General features: G+C 35.2%; 1 protein-coding gene across 1 annotated transcript in view; it reads left to right on the forward strand.

Annotated features, from left to right (window-relative positions):
- Positions 1 to 21,134, forward strand: part of LOC104402893 (peripheral plasma membrane protein CASK) — a gene marked incomplete at its 5' end in the record, with an annotated part of 45,539 nt that overhangs the window by 13,261 nt on the left and 11,144 nt on the right. The window contains 8 exons of the mRNA XM_010010887.1: positions 101 to 186; positions 1,989 to 2,057; positions 7,669 to 7,737; positions 9,114 to 9,149; positions 11,799 to 11,995; positions 13,256 to 13,371; positions 17,982 to 18,062; positions 18,154 to 18,234. Of these exons, the coding sequence (XP_010009189.1) occupies positions 101 to 186; positions 1,989 to 2,057; positions 7,669 to 7,737; positions 9,114 to 9,149; positions 11,799 to 11,995; positions 13,256 to 13,371; positions 17,982 to 18,062; positions 18,154 to 18,234 (735 nt within the window). The remainder of the gene's footprint in view (positions 1 to 100; positions 187 to 1,988; positions 2,058 to 7,668; positions 7,738 to 9,113; positions 9,150 to 11,798; positions 11,996 to 13,255; positions 13,372 to 17,981; positions 18,063 to 18,153; positions 18,235 to 21,134) is intronic.

A 21,134-nucleotide genomic window follows, 5' to 3' on the forward strand; every position in this document is an offset into this window, starting at 1 on the left:
TTCATATGTATGCCTTTTTATGAATATTAGTACTGTCTTACAGTTATCTCATTTTGTAAAAGCATGTTTGTGGTGATTGTGTATCTCGTTAACTCCACAGGTACACTCCATGTAGGGGATGAGATCCGAGAAATAAACGGAATCAGTGTGGCAAATCAAACTGTAGAACAGCTACAAAAAATGCTTGTAAGTGCCTGAAATCATTCTCATGTTCATTATAAAATCCTTTTTTCTTCTCTTCTTGATAGTCTACATATGTACGTAACACAAAGTCTTCCTGTGTTCAGCTGTTAAAGCCTTCTGCAGGCTCTCCCCTGTTTTTTAGTTGTGGGTTTTTTGTGCCTTATACCCAAAACTGGCACCTCCAGTTGTTATTTTATTTGTTCAGTTTAGTCCCACAGAAAAGACTGCTGATACCAAAGCATTCCTGAGAGATGTATGTAATGGAGGTTCCCCAAAGTCTCCAGGCAGTTGACTTTAGTGAACAGCTCTTCCGTGTTTTAGAAAGGTTTTTCTAATGTGTGAGTTTACTTTGTTGAAATGCAGGAGTTTCGTTTCTTTTCTCTGCTGGACATAACAGAAAAAAAATACTGCTTTCCTCCCGTTACTCATCCCAACATAATCTGTAAACTTCGTGCCCTTGTTTTAAATCTTCAGTCTACATCAAATGTAGTCACTGAGTATACTGTGAGAGAAAATAAGCTTTTCTTGACTATTGATATAGTTGTTACACAGATAAAAGGGCAATAAATCATAGAACCGTTCAAGTTGGATGTAACCTCAGAAGGTCTCCAGTGCAATCTCTTGCACAAAGCAGTGTCAACATTGAATGCAGCCCAGGTTGCTCAGGGCTTTGTGAGATTAAGCCTTGAAAATATCAAAGAACAGAAATTTGACAGGACAGATGCCTCTTTGGGCAGCCTGTTGCAATACTTAATTATCATCATAGAGAAAAAGTATATTCTGTACATGTAGCTGGAACATACCTTCTTTTAGTTTCTAGCTATTCTGGCTGATAGTTAATGAAGTTACAAAGAAAAAAGAAGAAAAATACAACATATTTTGAGCTCAGACAGTCTGGTTTTTTGCAGGAAAACTCATTCTTGGGCCTTGCTAGTAAAGTTTGATATTGTGTAACACTTGCAAACCTTTTCTGCATGCAACCCTCACGCTGGGATCTTGGATGATATCACTAATCCTTTAATTTTGTTCAGAACCATATGGACAAACTTAAGTGAATCCATGCAAAAAGCCTTTTTTTTTTTTTGGCTCACAATAAGCCAGCCAGAGAGAAGGAAACTCCAAGATTGCTTGAAGTGATCTGCTTACCTTTCTGCCCAGATCAAGTCCTGCAGTTGTCAGGCATGTGGTGGCACTTACATTCAAACTGTCATTTGATAAAATATGGCTGAGCAAGTATGTTGCCACAGTCTGCTGCTACTCTGCAGTTACTACTCGTTATGAATATTCTTACACTATAGTAAATGCAAACTAGCAGACCCCATGTTCTGTTTTGATGAAAGACTATTTCTTACATTTCTACCTTTAGTACAGTAACATGCAGCTTTTCAGAAACTGTGAATATGCTTTTGCTACCTAAAATGTATGATGAAAAGGAAGAAAATGTCACTTTAGCAGCAAAGACTCTGGATCACAAGAATATAGCTACAAAGAAAAGACTGACATGGAAGAAACCTCCACATCTCTGAATCTCTCACCTTAAAATGCAGCTCTAGGTTCTAGGCATTCGAAATCTGTCCAGGCTAACAAATTAATAACGTTTGTTTATCTTTTAGATGAATGAGAGGAAATTTAAATGTTTGCTTATAAGTGAAATGGCAAATTAGCCATAGCATTTTAGCTTTTCTGAATATTTACTTTAGCAAAACATACTACTGCTCTCAAACTATGATGCTTCCAAGCATTAGTGATTTGGAGATTCTATTTTCAGTATCTTAGTCTTTAAAGAAGTACTTCTCTTTTCACAGAGGGAAATGCGTGGAAGTATTACCTTTAAGATTGTGCCAAGTTACCGCACGCAATCTTCGTCCTGTGAGGTAATGAATTTAATGAACCATCCCATTTCTTCCTCAGTCCTGTAACTAACTGCCTGCTGATGGCTGAATGTTACTGCTTTCTGAGAAATTGTTTCTGCCTGTCCTGTTAGATCACGCACACCAATTTTACAACAAAGATAACGGAACACGAGTAGGTCCCTCCTACCTACTCAGCCCTGCCTTCATATTCATCTCATCAGCACCTTAACTAACTCTTTACAGCCTGGTGGTTTGGTGGGTTTTTTTAATTTAAAAAAAAAAAAAAAAAGGAAAGGGGATCCTCAACTCATGCATTTAGGAAGCCCCTTAAGCCCCTTTAAAATAAATTACCGTTTAAACTTATTCTCCAGGAAGTCTATTAAAGTTCCTAAGTTGAGGAACAATCCTTTTTTTAGACACTGAACATTATTTTACTGCTTTGGGCTGTTAAGGGTTAATTGAAGAATTTGTTTCTGTATAACCCTGTTGAGGTAAATTTGTGATGGTTGTCTGTAACAGTTACATGTGGCTTAATATTATGTTTCCATGAAAAAATGGTATTGTCATTACAGAAGAAAAACAGAGATGGAATGAGTTCTTGTTGAACTAGAAACTTGGTATTACGGTTTGTGCACAGTAACATTTAATTCCCTTCTGCTCACGAAGTTATGTTCCAGATTGCAAGTGAAGGGAATTAAATTCTAGAAAATGCTACTTCAGAGTACTGTTCCAATTTAAGCATACAGATGGCATATGCAGTAGGTAGATGATGCCAGTCTTTCCTGCCACATGCTTAACTGCGCAAACAGTTCCCAAATTAGAATTCTGAGAGTGAAATCACAATCCCTGTTGAAGTCAAGCACCTTATCTTAATTAGAGCTGTGATTTCACCCAAATAGTTTTTGTGTCTCAGCAGACGCTAGAACACACAGAAACTGCTATTGTGATTATCAGAACAATCTGTTTGTGAAAAAAAAATTACTGCCTTTTGGTTGCCTTCTGTACTTCTAATAGAAGTACAAGAACTAAAAGGTTTTAGGGATAGAAGGTTTGACAAATTTTCACCTATGAGGCTGATTTTCTTAAAAGGTATAAATACGAAAGCAAAAGATTTTCATGAAAAGCATTAGAAGAAATAAAAATAGAAATTTTAGAGTGTGCTGGCAAATATATCTATTGACTCTTGTCCTGTAAATAGTAATAATAAAAGATATCTCACTTCCCAATATTTAAATACAGAAACTGGTGAAACTATAGACCTGCTGGGAAGATGATTGTTTGGAAAAACAAATTCAGCATACAGTTTTAAATTAATACCATTAGGTGTCATTTTAGTAGTAGCCGGTTGTCTTTTTTCATTAGCTTTGTGCCCTTAGGTTCTTCATGACTATTTATTTCACAGAAAAGAGAAAAATGGACTCTTACCTTCCTTTGGAAAAAAACAGCAAAACTAGAAATGTGTGGTCGAATACGGGGGAGGGGAAGCATGTCTAATTATCACACTTTGTGGCATTTAGCATTCATTTAATCAGAGGTGGCTGAATCTGTGCCACCTGCTCAGCCACACTATGACTTTGGCTAGATTTTCAACTGTTACAGGTGTACACACAAAGCCAACATTTTTAAATCACCTTATTAAATTAAAGCATCACTAGTCCTTTGGCACAAATAGATACTTTTTTTTTTTTCACAGAATTTTTCAGGATTGTGATTCACATGATGAATCAAATTCTTAACCATTGTCAAAACTAAACATGAATGTTGAAACACTTTACTAAGACACAAAAAGTCTGCTTTGCATGCTCTCTAGCAGGATAAATGCAGAGATATTGGGTCTTCGTTAGTATAATCTTACTAGTTAAGGTATTTTTTTGCAATATTTTAGTATAAATTTATGTTTGGTGTCCCATCCCCCTTCACCCTCCCTACTTCAGTCATGGACTGGTGCACATGTAGTATAGTTTTACAAAAGAGGAGTATAGAACAGAATTGATAACTGGGGATTTTTTAGTCTCCTACCATGATCATGTCATTGGATTGCAAAACATCTTGTTAATCCTGAATAAGAAAGACTAAATATATAGTAAAATCACAGGTGATCTGCCTTTTACAAAGAATGTCTATATGCCTCTATACACAAAGCTATAGAGGAGGGGCACAGGATGTTATTTTTTTTATAAGTAATTGAGAATTACGTTTCACTTGCCATATTTTTCTTCTTTTGTAGGCATTTAAGAGAGGTGTTGTAGTAGTGTTTTCTGAATATTAAACCACTTTTGCATATCTAGGGAATTCTTGTCCCTGTAGTCTGTAATGGTACTTCAGTGTCACTAGGCAGTTTCCAAAATCTCAACTGAATAATTTCAAGTTTCTTGGGGATTTGTGGCTTTTCCTGCACCCATGCTTTCCGTTCAGTTACCTGGCCTAGTGTTTCATGGAGTAGATTTTGCTTGAATACATAATACTTATGAATTCCCTTGTATAAAAATTTTATTGGCTGATCTACTCTGAGGTGACCTGTTTAGCCATTGGTGTGGCAAATGACCCAAGTTACTCAGATTCTGAGATAATGCAGTGGCCAGGATGTTTTCTGCTTCAGATACCCAGGAAATTAGAGTTACATAAATATGAACTTAAGTAATTATTGCAACACATTCTTCTTATGGCTGATGGCTGCATTTGCTGTTTCAGCTTTATCCAACTGAGTAAGCACTTTGCTTCAGCTACATTTGCATTCTTACTTTGTACTGACAACACTCCAATAACCTTTTATAGTGTCAGATATACGAGAATGGTAAGGGAAGCACTTTTGTTTTTTTCTTTTTTACAAAACCAAAAATTGTTTCAGATCATCTTTGTGAAACACTTAAGCTGTTTCATTAAGAAGAAATGCTTTTTTATATATGATATAAATGATGTAAATATATATGTATGATTTTAAAAATCTGGCCATAACCACCATGGATTTTTTCCTTTAGTCTTGCAATGGTTCCATTAGTGCTCAGATCATAAGATTTTTATAGTCATAAACCTTTTTTACATTTGTATTAAAAATACTGCCAGGTAGATTCCTTGAGCAAGGCTGAAATTGAAATGTATTTTCAGAATTTTGAAAAGTCTCTCTCTCTAGTTAAGTTATTGCGGAAATACAATAACACTTCTACAGTACTCAGATGTTGGATCCTCCAAGTGTTTCTCTGCTCTTCTCCTCATGAACACCAGTGCTTTTTCTGATACAGTGGAGAAACAAACTCACAACCACAACTGAAGTTTTCCAGTCCTGTTCTAAGCAGTCCTAGCATTCTACAGGAATCTCTCTACTGATTGATTTGTTTCATTAGATTGTGCACAATGCAGTTTTTCTCTTAACATTTGAGTCTGATACTTAGGAAATTAAGAAACTTAAAGCCTTTGAAATCCAGGCTGAAATGCCTAATCATTTAAAAATTGTACATATGCCTGTTGACTAGCTTGATTGATGGATTAATTTCCTACAGTTAGTACTGAAATCACCAGTAGCACTGAAAATGTGTATTTTCCTCAATATGGTATGATGAACAGTTGCCTTGAGTAATATTCTGTATTCTGTTGAGAATTGTTGGAGGAATACAAATCAAAACATTCTCAAACCAAGAAAATTTCCTTCAAAGGGAGAAGCCTTGAAGAGTCCAGAAATAGTGGCATTCTCCACATTACTCTAAACTTGTTTTTCTCCAAATTACTTGGGTGCTTGCATCACTTTCCAAAACTTTCCCTTGCTAAACTATCACTTGACTAGCAGATCATAACAAATTAGGTAAAAAAAAAAAAAGGCAAGAAAAAAAGGTAAAATTAATTTTTCACCTCTTGAAAGTGAGAAAATGACACAGAGAATTGCATAGCAAGCAGAAACTCTCTTTACAAAAGAAGGAAGCCACTGCTTTTTTGGAAAAAGTTATCTACTAGCTGCTGTCTGACAAAGGTGATGCTGATAATTCTGTACCCAAAAAGAAATAGGAATAATAGTTCCTTTAGGCTTTTCTTTTTTCTTTTTTTTCTTTTTTCCCAGTAATGAATAGCTTATATGGTCTCATTTGAACATTTTAAACTGGAGTGATTTTGTAGATAGAATTATAAATGATTTCCCCTAGTCTGTCATTGCATGTTGCAAATAGTTGTGGGAGGCAAATGAGTATTCTGTTCTTATGCGGGTAGCAGAAGTATACAGACCTACGTACTTTGAACCACAATGATTTTAGAGCCATAATATTGTCAGATCTGTCCTCAACTGTATGAAAATCAAACCAAGTATCTCTACAACTGCATATTGAACTTACTGTGAAATCATATCTAATGAGTCCACAAAAAAGTGCAGAAGTCCTACATGAGGTTGTTGTATATCAAGCATACAGGTAGCAAGAGGGACAAAGTATGGCCTGTCATTTTAACTTTTCTTGATGCTTTAAAATAGCTGAGTGTTATCACATAATTAGTATAAGCTCAAGAATATTAATAGAAAACCCTTGCCTGACTAATGTTGCATGAACAATTTAGCTCCAATTCTGGTTTTTAATTTCTTCACAGAGGGCACTTACATTGACAAAATATGACAGGGATAACTTTGGTTTTTTTGACAAATGTTATAACCCTTTTTTTCTGCTAACCTTGACATTATGCAAAATTACCAGACATTCCTAAATTGACCTTTGACATGGAATATTATATTCCAAAATTCTTTTGGGGGTAAAGAGGATTTTCCCCCCCACCATCCCCCCCACAGTGTATGAGTGAATTATTGAATTATTTTATTTCCTGAAGAGGTGGCTCAATTACCTGATCTTATGGAATCAAGTATCATACAATCAAAATGGCATGTGAAAAAGATTGCTCTACAAGTTACTTCTTTGCCTATGCAAGACCCAGTCAGAAATTCCTGTTATCCTTTCTGTAGAATTTCTTGCTATGCACCCTGCATCTGCTGTCTCCTTACTGAAATGGAGGACGACACTGGAGTCTGGAGTCATAAGAGGTGGTTTTTTTTTAAAAGTGATATATTTTGGCAAGGTTTAACACATTCAAGCCTATAAGAATGTTGGAGGAGAAAACCCTCAGTGAGCTGTAAAATGAATGAGGAAGTACAAGAGAGTATCCAGCTTCCTTCTCTCAGGTGTTAGCTTCAGTGTCTTTGAGGCACTGCAGAGAGATGGATCTTACAGAGCAGAAACCAATCAACACTGACCACCATCAACAGCTGAAAGAAAATTTAAAGGCATCTTTAAAATGGAACATGTACCTCATTCTATTCAATGTGTTACTCAGCATATAACTTTCAGGTAATTATGGTAATTACCTTTAACAAAGACACCTGTATGACTAGTGGCCTTTAGCATTGTCAGCCACATGAGATCTAAGAGGTCCCAGATATTTAGTAATTAAAAAGTTAAGGCAATATCTAGGATAAATCAAAATGTCAAACCTGAATCTTACACTGTGGAAAAACTTACCAGATTTTTGGAGTTCGTGGTGTGGAAACTTTCACAGATAAAGCAGCTAAGCAAATGGTTATAAGGCTGTGGATGTAACTGTTCTTTTAAATATATCTGTGTTCCTGTGATAGTGTTGTGTTGTTAATGAACCTTGTGTCTTATTTCAGAGAGATTCCCCCTCTACATCCAGACAGTCCCCAGCTAATGGTCATAGCAGCACTAACAATTCTGTTTCGGTAAGATTTCCAGTTCCACACAGAGAAAGTGTGAAAGTTTTGTTGGTGCTCATCTGCCATTACTGTGATACTTATTGTGTGGTCAGTGGAATATTTTGTCCTGATGATAGAACCAGGGTTATTACATATGTAATTCCCCATTTTCTGTTTTTAAGGGTTTTTTTCCAACATACTCTTCTCATTAAAAGCCATATAGTGAATTAAATGTTAATAACTGTAATGTGACAGTCATCCTTAAATCGTTCTTAGCATTTTCCTCAAAACTGAGCAAAGGTTTAAAGTGGAAGTTTTGTTTCCATCCTGAACTTTGGAAGCAGTGTTTGAAGAAAGAATAACTGTGCAGTTGGTATTTCAAGATATTTTAGACACTTCTGAGTTTTGTGTTTTGAGAGACCTCTGGAATGCGTACTGGTTTCCGCTATCTGAGTTAACGAATTGGTGTGCCCTCTGCTGTTGTGGTACGTGCACATACTTTGTGAAATATAAGCCTTGCCTGGATATGAAAAGCAAAAGGAAGTGGCTTTAAACTGCACTACAAACCAAGCTGTTATCATCACATCTTTAACACAAAGTACTTCTGTTCCATATGTATTCAGATAGAAAGGTGCTGTTGATCTGCTGGTTTTCTACAGTATATTTATGTTAAAATTTGTCTTGTTTTATCATTTGTCATCGTTTGGACCAATGTAGTAATGATACACACAAGTCTCTTAGTATGAGTGCTGTCAATATTATGAGTTCATAGTTGTAGCTAAAAAAAACAACAAAAAAAAAAACCAAAAAAAAACCCAAAAACAGAGTAACTACTCCTTTGACTATTAAAAAATTACAACTTAGAAATTATTTGCCACAAGGTAAAGTGCTCATTAATTAATACAATTAAAAAATAATCGAAATAGTTGAAAAATTTAAGAAATTTTTGTGAATTAAATTTCATTTGTAACATGATTAGTAGTTATAATCTTATTCCTCAGCACAATTACTTAACTCACAGATTTTTAATAACTTTTTACTATTTATAATAGCCAACCTTCTCTTTTAAAAATAAGACTAAGTATTAAGTGGAAAAGGCATTCACTTAAAGAGCCTCTTTCACTTGCTGGTGCTTTTGTGTTGAAGATGCTGAATTATTTATTAAAAAGCACATTCTCTATCTGCTTAAACTTTTTACCTGCTTTCTTCAGCTTGCTGCTAAACAGCCTGGGTTTGATTTTTCTTTAAGAAAAAAAAATATTTCTAAACATGGGTCAACGCTTTATACTTTTGTCTGACTTACCATTTTACTGTAATGTAGTATGAATCACTAACAAATGGTATTGTATACCCTTAAAAAGTAAAATGAAAATTTCTTCTCCTGGGTTGACTTTATTCTGCAGGACTTGCCATCGACAACACAACCAAAAGGACGACAGGTGAATAGATATCCTCCATGGGAATTTTTGTCAACTTAGCTGCTAGTGAACATCCCTGCTTATCTTTTTTTTCTGTATGTGCTGGACTAAAACACTTAAGCTTGGAATATTTGTTCCTTTTTTTTTTTCCATTTTTCTTTTTAACTCATTTGTTTGTGGCTAATTCAAAATAGCATTTTTTCATGTGTCCATATATGTGAAAGTTTCAAAATCATTGTAAATTTAACTAGAGATGTTGGTTTAGTTCAGAATGCATTAATAGACTTACTGTTGTGCAGTTACCTGTGCAGATTTTCAATTTAGAGGAAAGCTCGACTTTATATTTTAGCTGAAATGGAGACAAGTAGGGCAAGTGTCTAATACTTTACTCTAAAACATTGTACTGACAAAGATTCTAAAGCTTAAGTTGGTCAATAACTAGTCATTAACATTAACAAAGCTCTTCAAAGAAAAACATTAAGGACAGTTTCTATTAATGATTGACAAGTCTGAAGACAGCCTCTTAAATTTTCAGTCCTAAGGCCTAGATTCATTAACCTCCCTTAACTTGACCTGATGGTAGTACATCTCATCATGGACCAAAGAAAGATCTTCCCTCTCCAGAGAATTCCAAGAAAGCCCTTGAGGGCTCTTCAGAGGATTTCCTATGATTCTTTTTGCAATTTCAGTAATTTTTTTTATTTTTTTTTACTGCAGCCTCCAAATCAATACATACCATCAAGTGATTTGCATTCCATCTTCAGTAACTTCTCCATTTATATATAGCCCTTCCAGAATATGCCTCTGAATCTTTAACTGTGGACTCAGCCTCTTAATCTAGCAACTCTTGCAATTCCATCCAAGAGTCAATTAACTCCACGATCTGTTGTCTTTGAAAATCTTTTTACACTACCGCCTAGTTAAGTTGGCTGGAATATCTATTACAAGAATGGATTGCTTTCACTTCATTTCCCGTTTTTAAAGCTTACAGCTGTATGTTTTTTTCAACTTTATGTTGTCTTCTGAAATTTCCAGCTGAAAAGCCTTAGGTTTTCATTTGCCTCTCATAAGGTGTTTTTTTTCAGGAGAAGAGACTTTGTTCAAGGCAATATCAGAATAATGGTGTTCCTTGTACTTATACCATTTACATTTACCTGTTTTTTTCAAGAGTCTTTTCCCATTGAACCAGCATATTTTTCTGGTAGCTTGTATTCCTTGAAGACAGTAAGGGCTTGGATAATAGATACATTGCTATTTGTACAAAACTCTGTTACATTCCATGAACTGCCAATATATAGTGGATAATGGCCCAAAATGGGCAGGGACTTGAAAATCGAGGAAGTTTCTAGATGGTAAAAATACTGCTTACATTTCTAGACCTATATTATATAAGGTTAAGGGGAAGTAAGAGATTGGTTCATTACTGATTACACAATAGAAAGCCAATTACTGCATAAAAATAATTGGTTTCAAAAGATCCTATTTTTCAGGTAACTGAAAGAAGTTGGGTTACTTATTTGAACTCTCACACTCAATGGACAGCAGAACAAGGGTCAGATTTAGTATATTACATGTTAATTTATTTGTAGATTGGGTTGCAGATTGGACTACTATAAAAATTCACTTTTTAACTGCCATGAATAGTGCTAACACTGCATAGTTATAGCTCTTTTTGAAGCAGAATTTGAGCAAAGCTGAAAAGTGCTAGTTGCAGTTTAAATGAAAGATATGACTTTGCAATGTAATTAATTTTTTTTTTTAGTCTAGTCAATTTTTAGTAAGAAAATCAGCAGTAGCATAAACATGGCCATCTGAGATGCTATAGGGTGATGTTTGAAGTTCATGAGCAATAGAAATTACCCACCTTGGACACTAAATTTAATTCCGATTTTAAGATCCTTGGATGCATCAGGGCTGTAATTAGCAGCCAGAACTGGAGATCACTTCAATTTTTGTTTTCTGGAGTTGAGACCTCACAAACACACAAAGCAAGGATCGGTATATTATTTTAAATTGTCAAGACAGAATCTGAATTCTTTCTGTTAATGTTCCTTAGATAATAACTTACCCGCATTGTTAGTTTTCACTTATATGTGAGTAGACTTTTACTGAAAAACCCATGCAGAGAATTCCCAGATTCCTCCCAAGTAACTATATGTGGTAGGTGCAACAGAGGACTTCCTGTTAAAGCTTAGAAAAAGTACTGATTTTTCAGTCTAAATACAAAAGATCAGTACTGTAGCCTAAATCCTTTATATTCTCCAATAAAATTTCCTGTCATGCAAATTTTTAAATCATAGGACTTTAGTTGGAAAGTACAGCACAGTTCAGCTGTAAGCTTCTGGCTTATAGTCTGTAATACTTCATGATACTCAATATTGATTTTAGGGATTCTTAGCAGTTTATTACACATGTTCTTTTTTGCTGTCAGGTTTTGCAGTATGTAGAAGACTGCTTTCAAAATAACATCATATGTCTCCATTGTTTGTTGGGGGGGGTTGTTTCATTTTCAGCTATCGCTCAATCACTCATGCTTTTGCCATTCTGTTTCTTCCTTTGCTTGTTGCAAACAGTATGTGTAGCTACATGCACAGAACAAATTTCCACCTGTTACTCTTAATACTGTACCAGTAATAATATTGCAGTGTCTTTATAAACTCTTTTTTATAGATATATGTAAGAGCACAATTTGAATATGATCCAGCAAAGGATGACCTCATTCCTTGCAAAGAAGCTGGCATCAGATTCCGAGTTGGTGATATTATCCAAATCATTAGCAAAGATGATCATAACTGGTGGCAGGGTAAACTTGAAAACTCAAAAAATGGTACTGCAGGTCTTATTCCTTCTCCTGAGCTTCAAGAATGGTATGACTTTAAGCTTTCTTTAAAAATTAATTTGGCTTTGCTTTTATTTCTGTCTCCCATGCCTTTCATTGTTGTATAGCTTGGTTTTGTATAATTTTTTCTTTTTTCAGGAAAAAAAGTGTCTGTATTGCTTCAGTTTGTGTGGCATTGATTTTCTGGGGTTTTTTGTACATGCGTAGCAGTAAGGGTTACATGCAGTATCAGATGTGTGGTTACATTAGAAAAATAAACACCTGTGTAAGTAAACATTGTTTGTGCTTTCTAATATACTACAGGAAACTAGGCTTGAAGGCCACATACAAATTGTTTATGTAAAAGGGGGCCAAATTAATTTCTATTTTAGGTTCTATACAGTGTTTTCATTAGTACTGCTTACAAGTGCTGCAAGAATAAAGTGTTAGCAAGACATCAAGAACAAAGGTCACTGAGGGAGTTTTATGATTTCTCTCCTTTTCATTTTTCATGTGAAAGATAAAAAGTAGAAAGAAATCACAGTGCAAAGATTCCTGAATGACAGATTCAATGAGCAGCAACGACACTGAGTATCAAAAGAGCAATGCAGAACTTTTAAACAACCTCTTGCAGGAGCTGTTTACTAAATATTTGAAATATATCAGCACAAACTCTGAAACAAGTACTGGGCCATGAAAGTTATGGCCATAACTCAAGAAAGGGTATCAATATGGAGAATATAGCCCAAAATGTTTCATACAAGATTTGCTACATAAAAGAATTTGAGTGCTATAAGGCTTTAACAGCACCTATGCCACCTGGACTGGCTAAGGGAGATTTTACTTAGAAGAGAAACAGAGGTAGACTATACATTCCATCTCAAGAGCTCCCTTGCAAGCCCTGACATAGGTGGAACACTGGTACACATTGCAACAGGAACACCTGCAATACTTCATCCTAAAGATCGAACTCAGAACACTTCCACAACTTAACTTGCTCTGAAGTAATTTAGAACATAGTGGTCTTTTCAGGCCTCATGTTCTTCCAGTCTGATCTGCTGCAAAGTGGTCTACTGCCATTTTAGTAGCTACTCTTCCTCCCATGCTCACTTGATCTGTGAGCTTTAATTATCTACCGCTAAGAAGATACTCTTTATATCAAAGTGGGTTTAAGTCATTAAGAAAAGATTTTGAAAGGTTTTACTGTACTCTTGTGCTATTAAAAAAAGTCTTACTTTTCTAACACATTGTGTGGCTTTTTAAAAATCATTGATTACAACAAAAAATTTTTTTCTCCTTCATATGCCAGGCGAGTTGCTTGTATTGCCATGGAGAAGACCAAACAGGAGCAACAGGCCAGCTGTACTTGGTTTGGAAAGAAAAAAAAGCAGTACAAAGACAAATATTTGGCAAAGCACAATGCAGGTATGAAAAACAAGATGCAAGTATCTTCAACAGGTTAAATTTTTCACAATCTAAACCTTGCCACTAGTTGTTCAGCTGGCACTGTTACATAAACCTCATGAGGTACTTAGGAAAATACAAGTAAAATTCTAATTATTACATCATTACTCTGCTTTTACTTTGCTATTTAAACACATAGCTTAATCAGTGAGAGGCAAGCAACAAAAGAAATGCATAATAATATATCCTAATATAGGCTATAGATGCACCAATTAAGTAATATAAAACTGTATTTTCACATTTCTTCTTACCTGTGCAATCTTTGTGCAGCATCGGAACTCACAATGTATCAGTGCTACGGAATTTATGTTTCCTTAAAAGTAATTTGAAAATAAATTCTAAGAAAGTCAAAGAACAGTAATAGTCATTTATATTCCTTAATTCACCATCACATTTAAAGTATTTACAGTTAAATATAAAATTACTTGTTACCCTGAAAACCTTTATAAGTACAGATTGAAAGCTTTAACTTGTTTCCTTCCTTTTGCTGCTTTAACATTCTGTTTGGTTTAATGTTTCCACCCATTGGCAGTAGCACTAAATCATGTTTTACTAATTATGACCTTAATAAAAAGTCTTGGGAATAAGTTGGTTTTTATGACCTAAAGTCTTTGGCAATGCTGCTTTTGAAGTATTTTCAGCTGCTTCCAGCATACATTCCCACATCACTGCTGCTCCCTTCAGTTGTGGCAGTATAACTCTGTGTGGCTTAGAGTATAACTCTAAGTGGATTGACTGAAGAACCACCCGACAAAAAAAACGTTGATTTGTTTTCTTTAAGGCAGATACATTTCTTAATATAGTTAATAATGGCAGTGTGGCTAAGCACAGCATACCACAAAGGAGTAAGCAAAGGAAAGAGGATGGCCAGAGAAGGAGCAGGCAATACTTCAGGAGCAAAACTAGCTCAAAGACTTTCTATCAGTTAAACCCCTCTGTGCTGTGTGGGGCTTAGTTGCCAGCTGGGGCTAACCCTGAAAGGAAGCTGATCTAGACTTCCCTGTCTTGATACAGGAAGTCCATTTTGGAGAAGGTTGACAGCACTTTGAGTTGCACAATTTGCCTGCCTTAGTGCTTTTCACCATCAGCGCTGTTACTCACTTTACATCAGAGCACAGTATTTGCCAAAAATTAGAAACATGGAATCATAGAATCAACTAGGATGGAAAAGACCTTTAAGATCAAGCCCAACTGTTACCCCAGTTCTGCCAAGTCAGCCACTAAACCATGTCACTAAGGGCCTCATCTACACTGTTTCGGCACTTCTAGGGACAGTGATACCACCACTTCCCTGGAAGCCTGTTCCAATGCCTGACACATGAGTATTAAAAATGATGATAAAGACCATAAAAGAAACTGTTCTTTTCCAAATACCATCTGACACTTTCCCTTCCCCCTCAGAAGTCAAAAGGTTAATGAAAGCACTGATTACAATCACAATTTCTCTTAGACGTGTTCATTGATCTTCATGTCCTTGAGGTACTAAAGGTGATGCCACTAATATTCCAGAGGATGATGCCAAATGTAGAATATAAAGAGGTTCACTGAAATGCTACGGTGCTCGCTTATGTTTAAGTAAGGTGGTACTGAATTTGCCTTCTCTGAACTAGTTGTAGTATGGTTAGTCAGAAATACAGCGACACTGGCTTTTGCAAGCTTTCAGTGCATCTGTCTCAGAATAAAAGCCAGATTTTCTCTTCTGTTGGATTCAAAATAAGTATGATTAATTTGGCTCTGAGAAGTCTAATCAAGATGTCAAAATGTTTCTCTTACAATAAAGTAGAATTTATTTCCCTTACATCTTAGTATAAAATTCAATAAATCGTTTAGCAATGTGTAATCTATTTGGACTTGCATGTTATTTTTGTCTTAGGGATGAGACTGAACTGAGGTACTGAGAAATGGTCTAGTACAATATTCTATTGTCAGCTCTGTGTGGCTAGGTAATGATTTGAGAGCGAAGATTTTGGTGTGATATATTGGGATATTACTGGAACTAGAAATTAAATTATTCTGTAGATCAGCCATAATTTATGAAGTAAAGAGGAGAATATTTCAGTTACTTTTTATAATTAAATGCAAATATATTCTCCTCTACAAGAAAAATATCCTGGTTTTCTTTCCTCCAAACTTTGTATTAAAGTATTGTGTCTTTCAAGAGACAGTTTCACAATCATGCATCTTATTATTGTAAAGTCAGTTTTAAACCAAAGTCCATAGAAAAGAAGAAAATAACTGTTTTTCATCATTAGTCTGACATTTTTATAAACGCTCTAGAGAAATACTGCAGTGATATCTAGATATATTTTTTATTTATTTTACTGAAGTGTTATTGCAGGACTTCATAAAGAGCAGTCTTTAGAACATACTAGAACTACACTTCATATTATGCATAATGTAGAAAATTGCCAAGCTTTTATAAAATATGTTTATCATTTCTTAATGTGATTTATTTGCCTTGTGTTTAGACTATTGCATGGTAAAGTTTATTTTGTGCATATACTTTTTATTTTACTAATATATTACAAGCCATATCTCAATGACCCCTGTACATTTTTCATGCTGTCTTACTCCCAATGGCCTCTGTGCATGTAAGTAACCTGTCAAGTGACAATGCCTCTTTATTTGCTTCTTACTGTCTCCTTTCAAGATCTCCTTTTCTTTATTAGCTAGTAACACAGAAGCATTAAATTTCAGTCTTTAAATGTGCCCTGTATTCCTCATATCTTGCGTATATTAAAAAATTAATCATTTTTCTTTTGCATTTGAAAACCCTAAAATCATTAGTTAAATCCATGTCTACTGAAACACATCTTCTTCATGCTGCTAGTTTTTGATGAAGGCATTAATATGTATCATTTCTGTTGTTGATTCCTGTTGTTTGTATCTAACATGCTGTGGTTTTGTTCAAGAAGACAATAAAGGATTGATTTATTTTTTTTTAATTTATTTTCTTTAATGGGAAAAGATACTTGCCAGCCTAGATGGTTAGAATGGTAAAATGGTTTAACGTGTTGCAGATCTGTAGCGCTTTCTAATATGAAAGGAATTATTAATCAGTTTAAATATTGTGAAGTTGCAAAAAGGACTGTAGTAAGTAATTCCATGTATGTGGAATGGAAGAAAAATATGACTAAATTCTTGCTTTTAGTATTTGGGGAAAGGTTGAAAGAGATTTTTCTTTAGGATGAAATTCAAAATGCTTAAAATGGACTAAGAAGTTTTCATATCTGTATCTTTTCAAGGTCTTAAAGCTAAGTCAGTTGACTTGATTTGCAGTTTGACCAATTTGAAGTAGTTACACTTTTTTTCTTTGGTAGAAAGACTGACACTGAATTGAAAAATCTGCCCTGTAAAAAGAAATTCATTAAATTAAATCCTTTGCTGCTTTAACTGGGACTTTATTACAAAAAGCATGCACCTGCTGGTATGCTCCACAGTCTTAATGCTGATCTTGGTGGCTGGGGACTTCTGGAGCAAGCAAACTAAAGCTTCCACCACTACTTTCCTCTCAGGGGTTTTGGAAAGGGGGAAGACGGATATATCCAGACTTATCCTAAAAGATGGATGGGATATAGTTGAGGTTAATACACCAGCTTAGGACTGGGAAACATTCAGAGATCCCATACTTCAGATGCAGTCTCTCCTCCCTTCTTTTCATAGCATGCATAAATACAGAACTGAAAACTCATTCATTATTCTGCTCACAATTGCTGATTGCTGTAATCTTTATAAATGTATTTAACAACCTCCTGGCTTCTTTTTTCATTAGAATTCTTCAAGAATTAACAAAGATGATGTATTATTGGGCACAGGAGGAATAAGCTGTTTTTCATGAACAAAACTTGATTTGTCAGTCCTTGTGTACTTGGGCAATTGACAATAGGCTGATAGGCATGATGGAATTCATCCAATTTCAACTACAGTTGAAATTCTGAAATTGTACTTTACAATTTTTCCCAAAATATGGTGGAGGTTCTTTAATGTAATGCCATCACTTTTCATTAGAATTCTTCATTCTGTCACAAGTTTTAAAAGCATGTCCATTTAACTAGCATGTGTGTTTAAAGAGAACTCTAATTGCAATTAATACGGTGGTAGTTTTGAAGAATAAATACCACAAAGTATTAACACTCTTCTCTATACATTTCTCATAAATCTTGTTAAAACATGATTATGAAAATATCCCTGTCTTTAGTGTAAATAGATGTTCTCACATTGTATTCATGTTGGTCCCTGTCTACTGATTTTTCTTTAGTTCTGCAATTTCTTAGGAATGCAAACATGAATGGCATGCCATTTTAGCTAATTTTGTGGTCTGCTGAATGCTGCATGAAAGGACATGCAAACTTTCCTGAGCATTTCAGTACCTTTTCCATTACTTTTTAACAGTTTTTTTAAATGAATAATTTTGTTAAAATTGCATAATGAAATGGTTTTATTTTCCATAATACATTACTTTGTTTTGTAAATCTAAAACTTGCTAAAATTATAATTTGTAGTACAATTAATTATTACCTTTAATATGCCTTTTTTTTCTTATCCCTGTGGGGGTTTCTTTTGTATTTTAGTGTTTGATCAATTAGATCTCGTCACATACGAAGAAGTAGTAAAACTGCCAGCATTCAAAAGGAAAACGCTAGTCTTACTAGGTAATTTTGAGTTATTATTCTGAACACAGTAGCGTAGTTTTGCATCTTTTCTGGTGGAATATTTGTAATTCATTTTTGTGTTGTGGATTAGGTGCACATGGTGTTGGAAGAAGACACATAAAAAATACACTCATCACAAAACACCCGGACAGATTTGCTTATCCCATTCCTCGTAAGTAGCAACGTTCAATGTACTGCAAAATTCTTTGTATCATCCTTGACAACACACCTATTGTACTACTACATGTGTTCAGTTCTGCTGAGACAAATCCTATTTTAGAAGTGGGAACTATGATAGGACTGGGTGTATTTCTTCTTTTGTTTTTTTCAGGGAGAAGTGTCGTTAAGTAGCACCACTTCTACATCGCATGTTTCTTAATCTCCACAAACGTTCTTGTTAAGCATACGTCTCTCTAACATAAAGATTTATTAATTTAGAATGAAGGTTAAAACATTTTTTTTGTGTGTGTGAACTTTATAATTACAGTTCAGTTAAGACTGGAACAGCCTTGACATTTAAAACTGTGGATAGTTCCCATGAGAAGAAATATAAACTGGATTTCGAGGATTTTATGTGTACCTTATCTGAATGTTTTACACCACTTTTCACAGCCTAGCTTTGAGGACTGGTATTACACTAAAATAACTTCAAGTTTCCGGAGACAACAATAAGAAAAAGAAAACTCAATTAACTTCACTATTTACAAGTGGGTTGTTATGAAGAGCACTGAAGTGTTTTCCTTTCATGACAACCTCTATCAATACAATGGCAGGAATTGCATATCCTACTACATAATCTCTTGGAGATGCACTCTTTTTCCTCAAGATAGGCATTCTGAAACAAGAGTGTTCCAGCAGCTTAATCTATCCACTCTGTTTCAGGCTGACTTCAGAACACCACATGGCTCAGAAGTGACATTGATGACTATTGTGCATTAATTCAATTTTCTTTATACCTTTAGTTAGTGCTTTACTTCGAAATGGCACATGGGTGGTTTTCTGCCTATAAGGATTTTGTTGTTGCTAAAAAATACTATTTTTAATAACTTATCTGCAAACCTATTTGGAAAGGGAAAAGGATTAGGTGGCTGCTGATTTTAGTTCCCCAGGCTTGCTTGCTAAGGAGTTAGACAATGACCAGTGTCAGCAGAAGGAAAACAGAAAAACCTAGCCCTTTTAAAAGCACGAGCCATTGGATCACCCCAGCAGCAATGTCAAAGTGCACTGTTTGTTGCACTATTGTTTATATCTAGACACTAAAATCCTAGATTAGACACTTTAAAAGTGCAGTGCCAGGAGTATTCGATAACGTTGTACCTATTGTTAATTCAATACAGACAAGATTATATGGGGGGAAGGGAATAGTAACCCAGCAAATATGTTCTCCATTTCAAAGAACTAAAACAAAAAGTAATACATGCTTTACAGTATGCTTTGCATCCAGTCTCTCTCAAGTACTAACTGTATTGTTGTAAGGAGGTAGAAGCTGATCTAGTGACTTTATCTTCAAATACCTATGAAAATGGACTCGCTTAAACTGTGATGACCATGCCTTAAATTGCCTGCACTAGGTTCCTGCTCGCTCTGTAGCAGGAACACTGAAACAGGTAGCACTGAAATTGTTTCACTGATTACATAGGGCTGAAAAGACTAGACTGCAAATCAGCATGAAATTCAGGTGCTTAAGCATCAGTATGGTGTTTAGATGCTTGTTTTAGACGTCACCTGACCTCCAGCCCCACTCCAGAAGAGCAATGGCCTCCTTTAACTCCTGTGTTATATCTAACAGTTCCTATATGTATACTTCAGACTTAAGGCATTTAGGGCATTTGAAATAGCACTTTATGCTGGCGTTTAGAGACCCAAATTAGTTTGTTATGTTAGTGGTATAAATAGGTCATATAAAATATATCACATACCATTTAAGTATTATGGGAACCTGATCTGTCTTTCAGCTGACTCTAGGTAATTGAATTTATTCTCTGCAACTCTCAGGGATGGATTTAACTGCATTTTCTGCATTCTTTTACAAAACTATGGTAGAAGTAGGTAGATTTTGAGATAGGCCTTAAGTTGGGTGTGGAGGTTTGGGGAGTGCTTTATGAAGAAAATATGTACCCACTGAAAGCCTGATTGTAAAAACCATGTCACATACAATAGTATTTAATTAAAAGGATTAGTAGGCCATACATCTCTTACCACATAGGTCTGCAGAAGCAATATATTCAAAAGTACATTGTTGCTAAGTAGCTTTCATCTCTCTGGACCACAAGTAATTAGGCCCTCACCCACTCTTTAGACTTATACTTTCACAATCTGAAGAAGAAAACCTCACAAAAATTTAAGTTAACAAAAAGGATGGTGGGTTTTGTTGTGTAGGGGTTGTTTTGTTTTGGTTTTTGTTTGTTTGTGGGGTTTTTTTTGTTTGTTTGGTTTTGGTTTGGGTTTTTGTTTTTCAAAAGAAAAGGATGTGGGGGAAATACAAGAGTATATAAGTTCAGGAGACCTAGGGCAGCAGTGAGTAATATAGTGATATTATATGGTTTATATAATCCATTGTTCTTGAATTCCTTAAAATAACTACGATCTATAATATGTCTATAGAACTTTTTGTCTTTGAACTATGCTAATTAATCCTCAGTACAATAACAGGTATAAATAAAAACAGAAGATGAGCTCAATGTTTTGATACCTTGTTTGAAATTATGATGGGATTGTGGGAAGATATGGGATTAGGTTGGTAAGAGATGTGGTGTTTGCGGTATGTCACTGACATAAATATGATAGTGGAAAAATATTAGAGTAAATCGTTATTAAAAGAAAGAGAAGCAAGTGGATATCAGTGTGACTGTGTGGAAAAGAGAAGCAGATGGCCTACAGAAGCACAGAATAGTTGAGATCCCTACCTTTGGAAATCATCTGGTCCAATCCCCCTGCGAAAGTAGGGCCACCTAGAGCTGGTTGCCCAGGACCATCTCCAAGTGGCTTTTGAATATGTCCAAGGATGGAAACTCCATCACATCTCTGGGCAACCTGTGCCATTGCTCAGTCACCCTCAGTGAAAAAGTGTTT

The sequence above is a fragment of the Nestor notabilis genome, unplaced genomic scaffold (genome assembly GCF_000696875.1).
Source record: "Nestor notabilis isolate BGI_N333 unplaced genomic scaffold, ASM69687v1 scaffold8700, whole genome shotgun sequence".
Taxonomy (NCBI): domain Eukaryota; kingdom Metazoa; phylum Chordata; class Aves; order Psittaciformes; family Psittacidae; genus Nestor; species Nestor notabilis.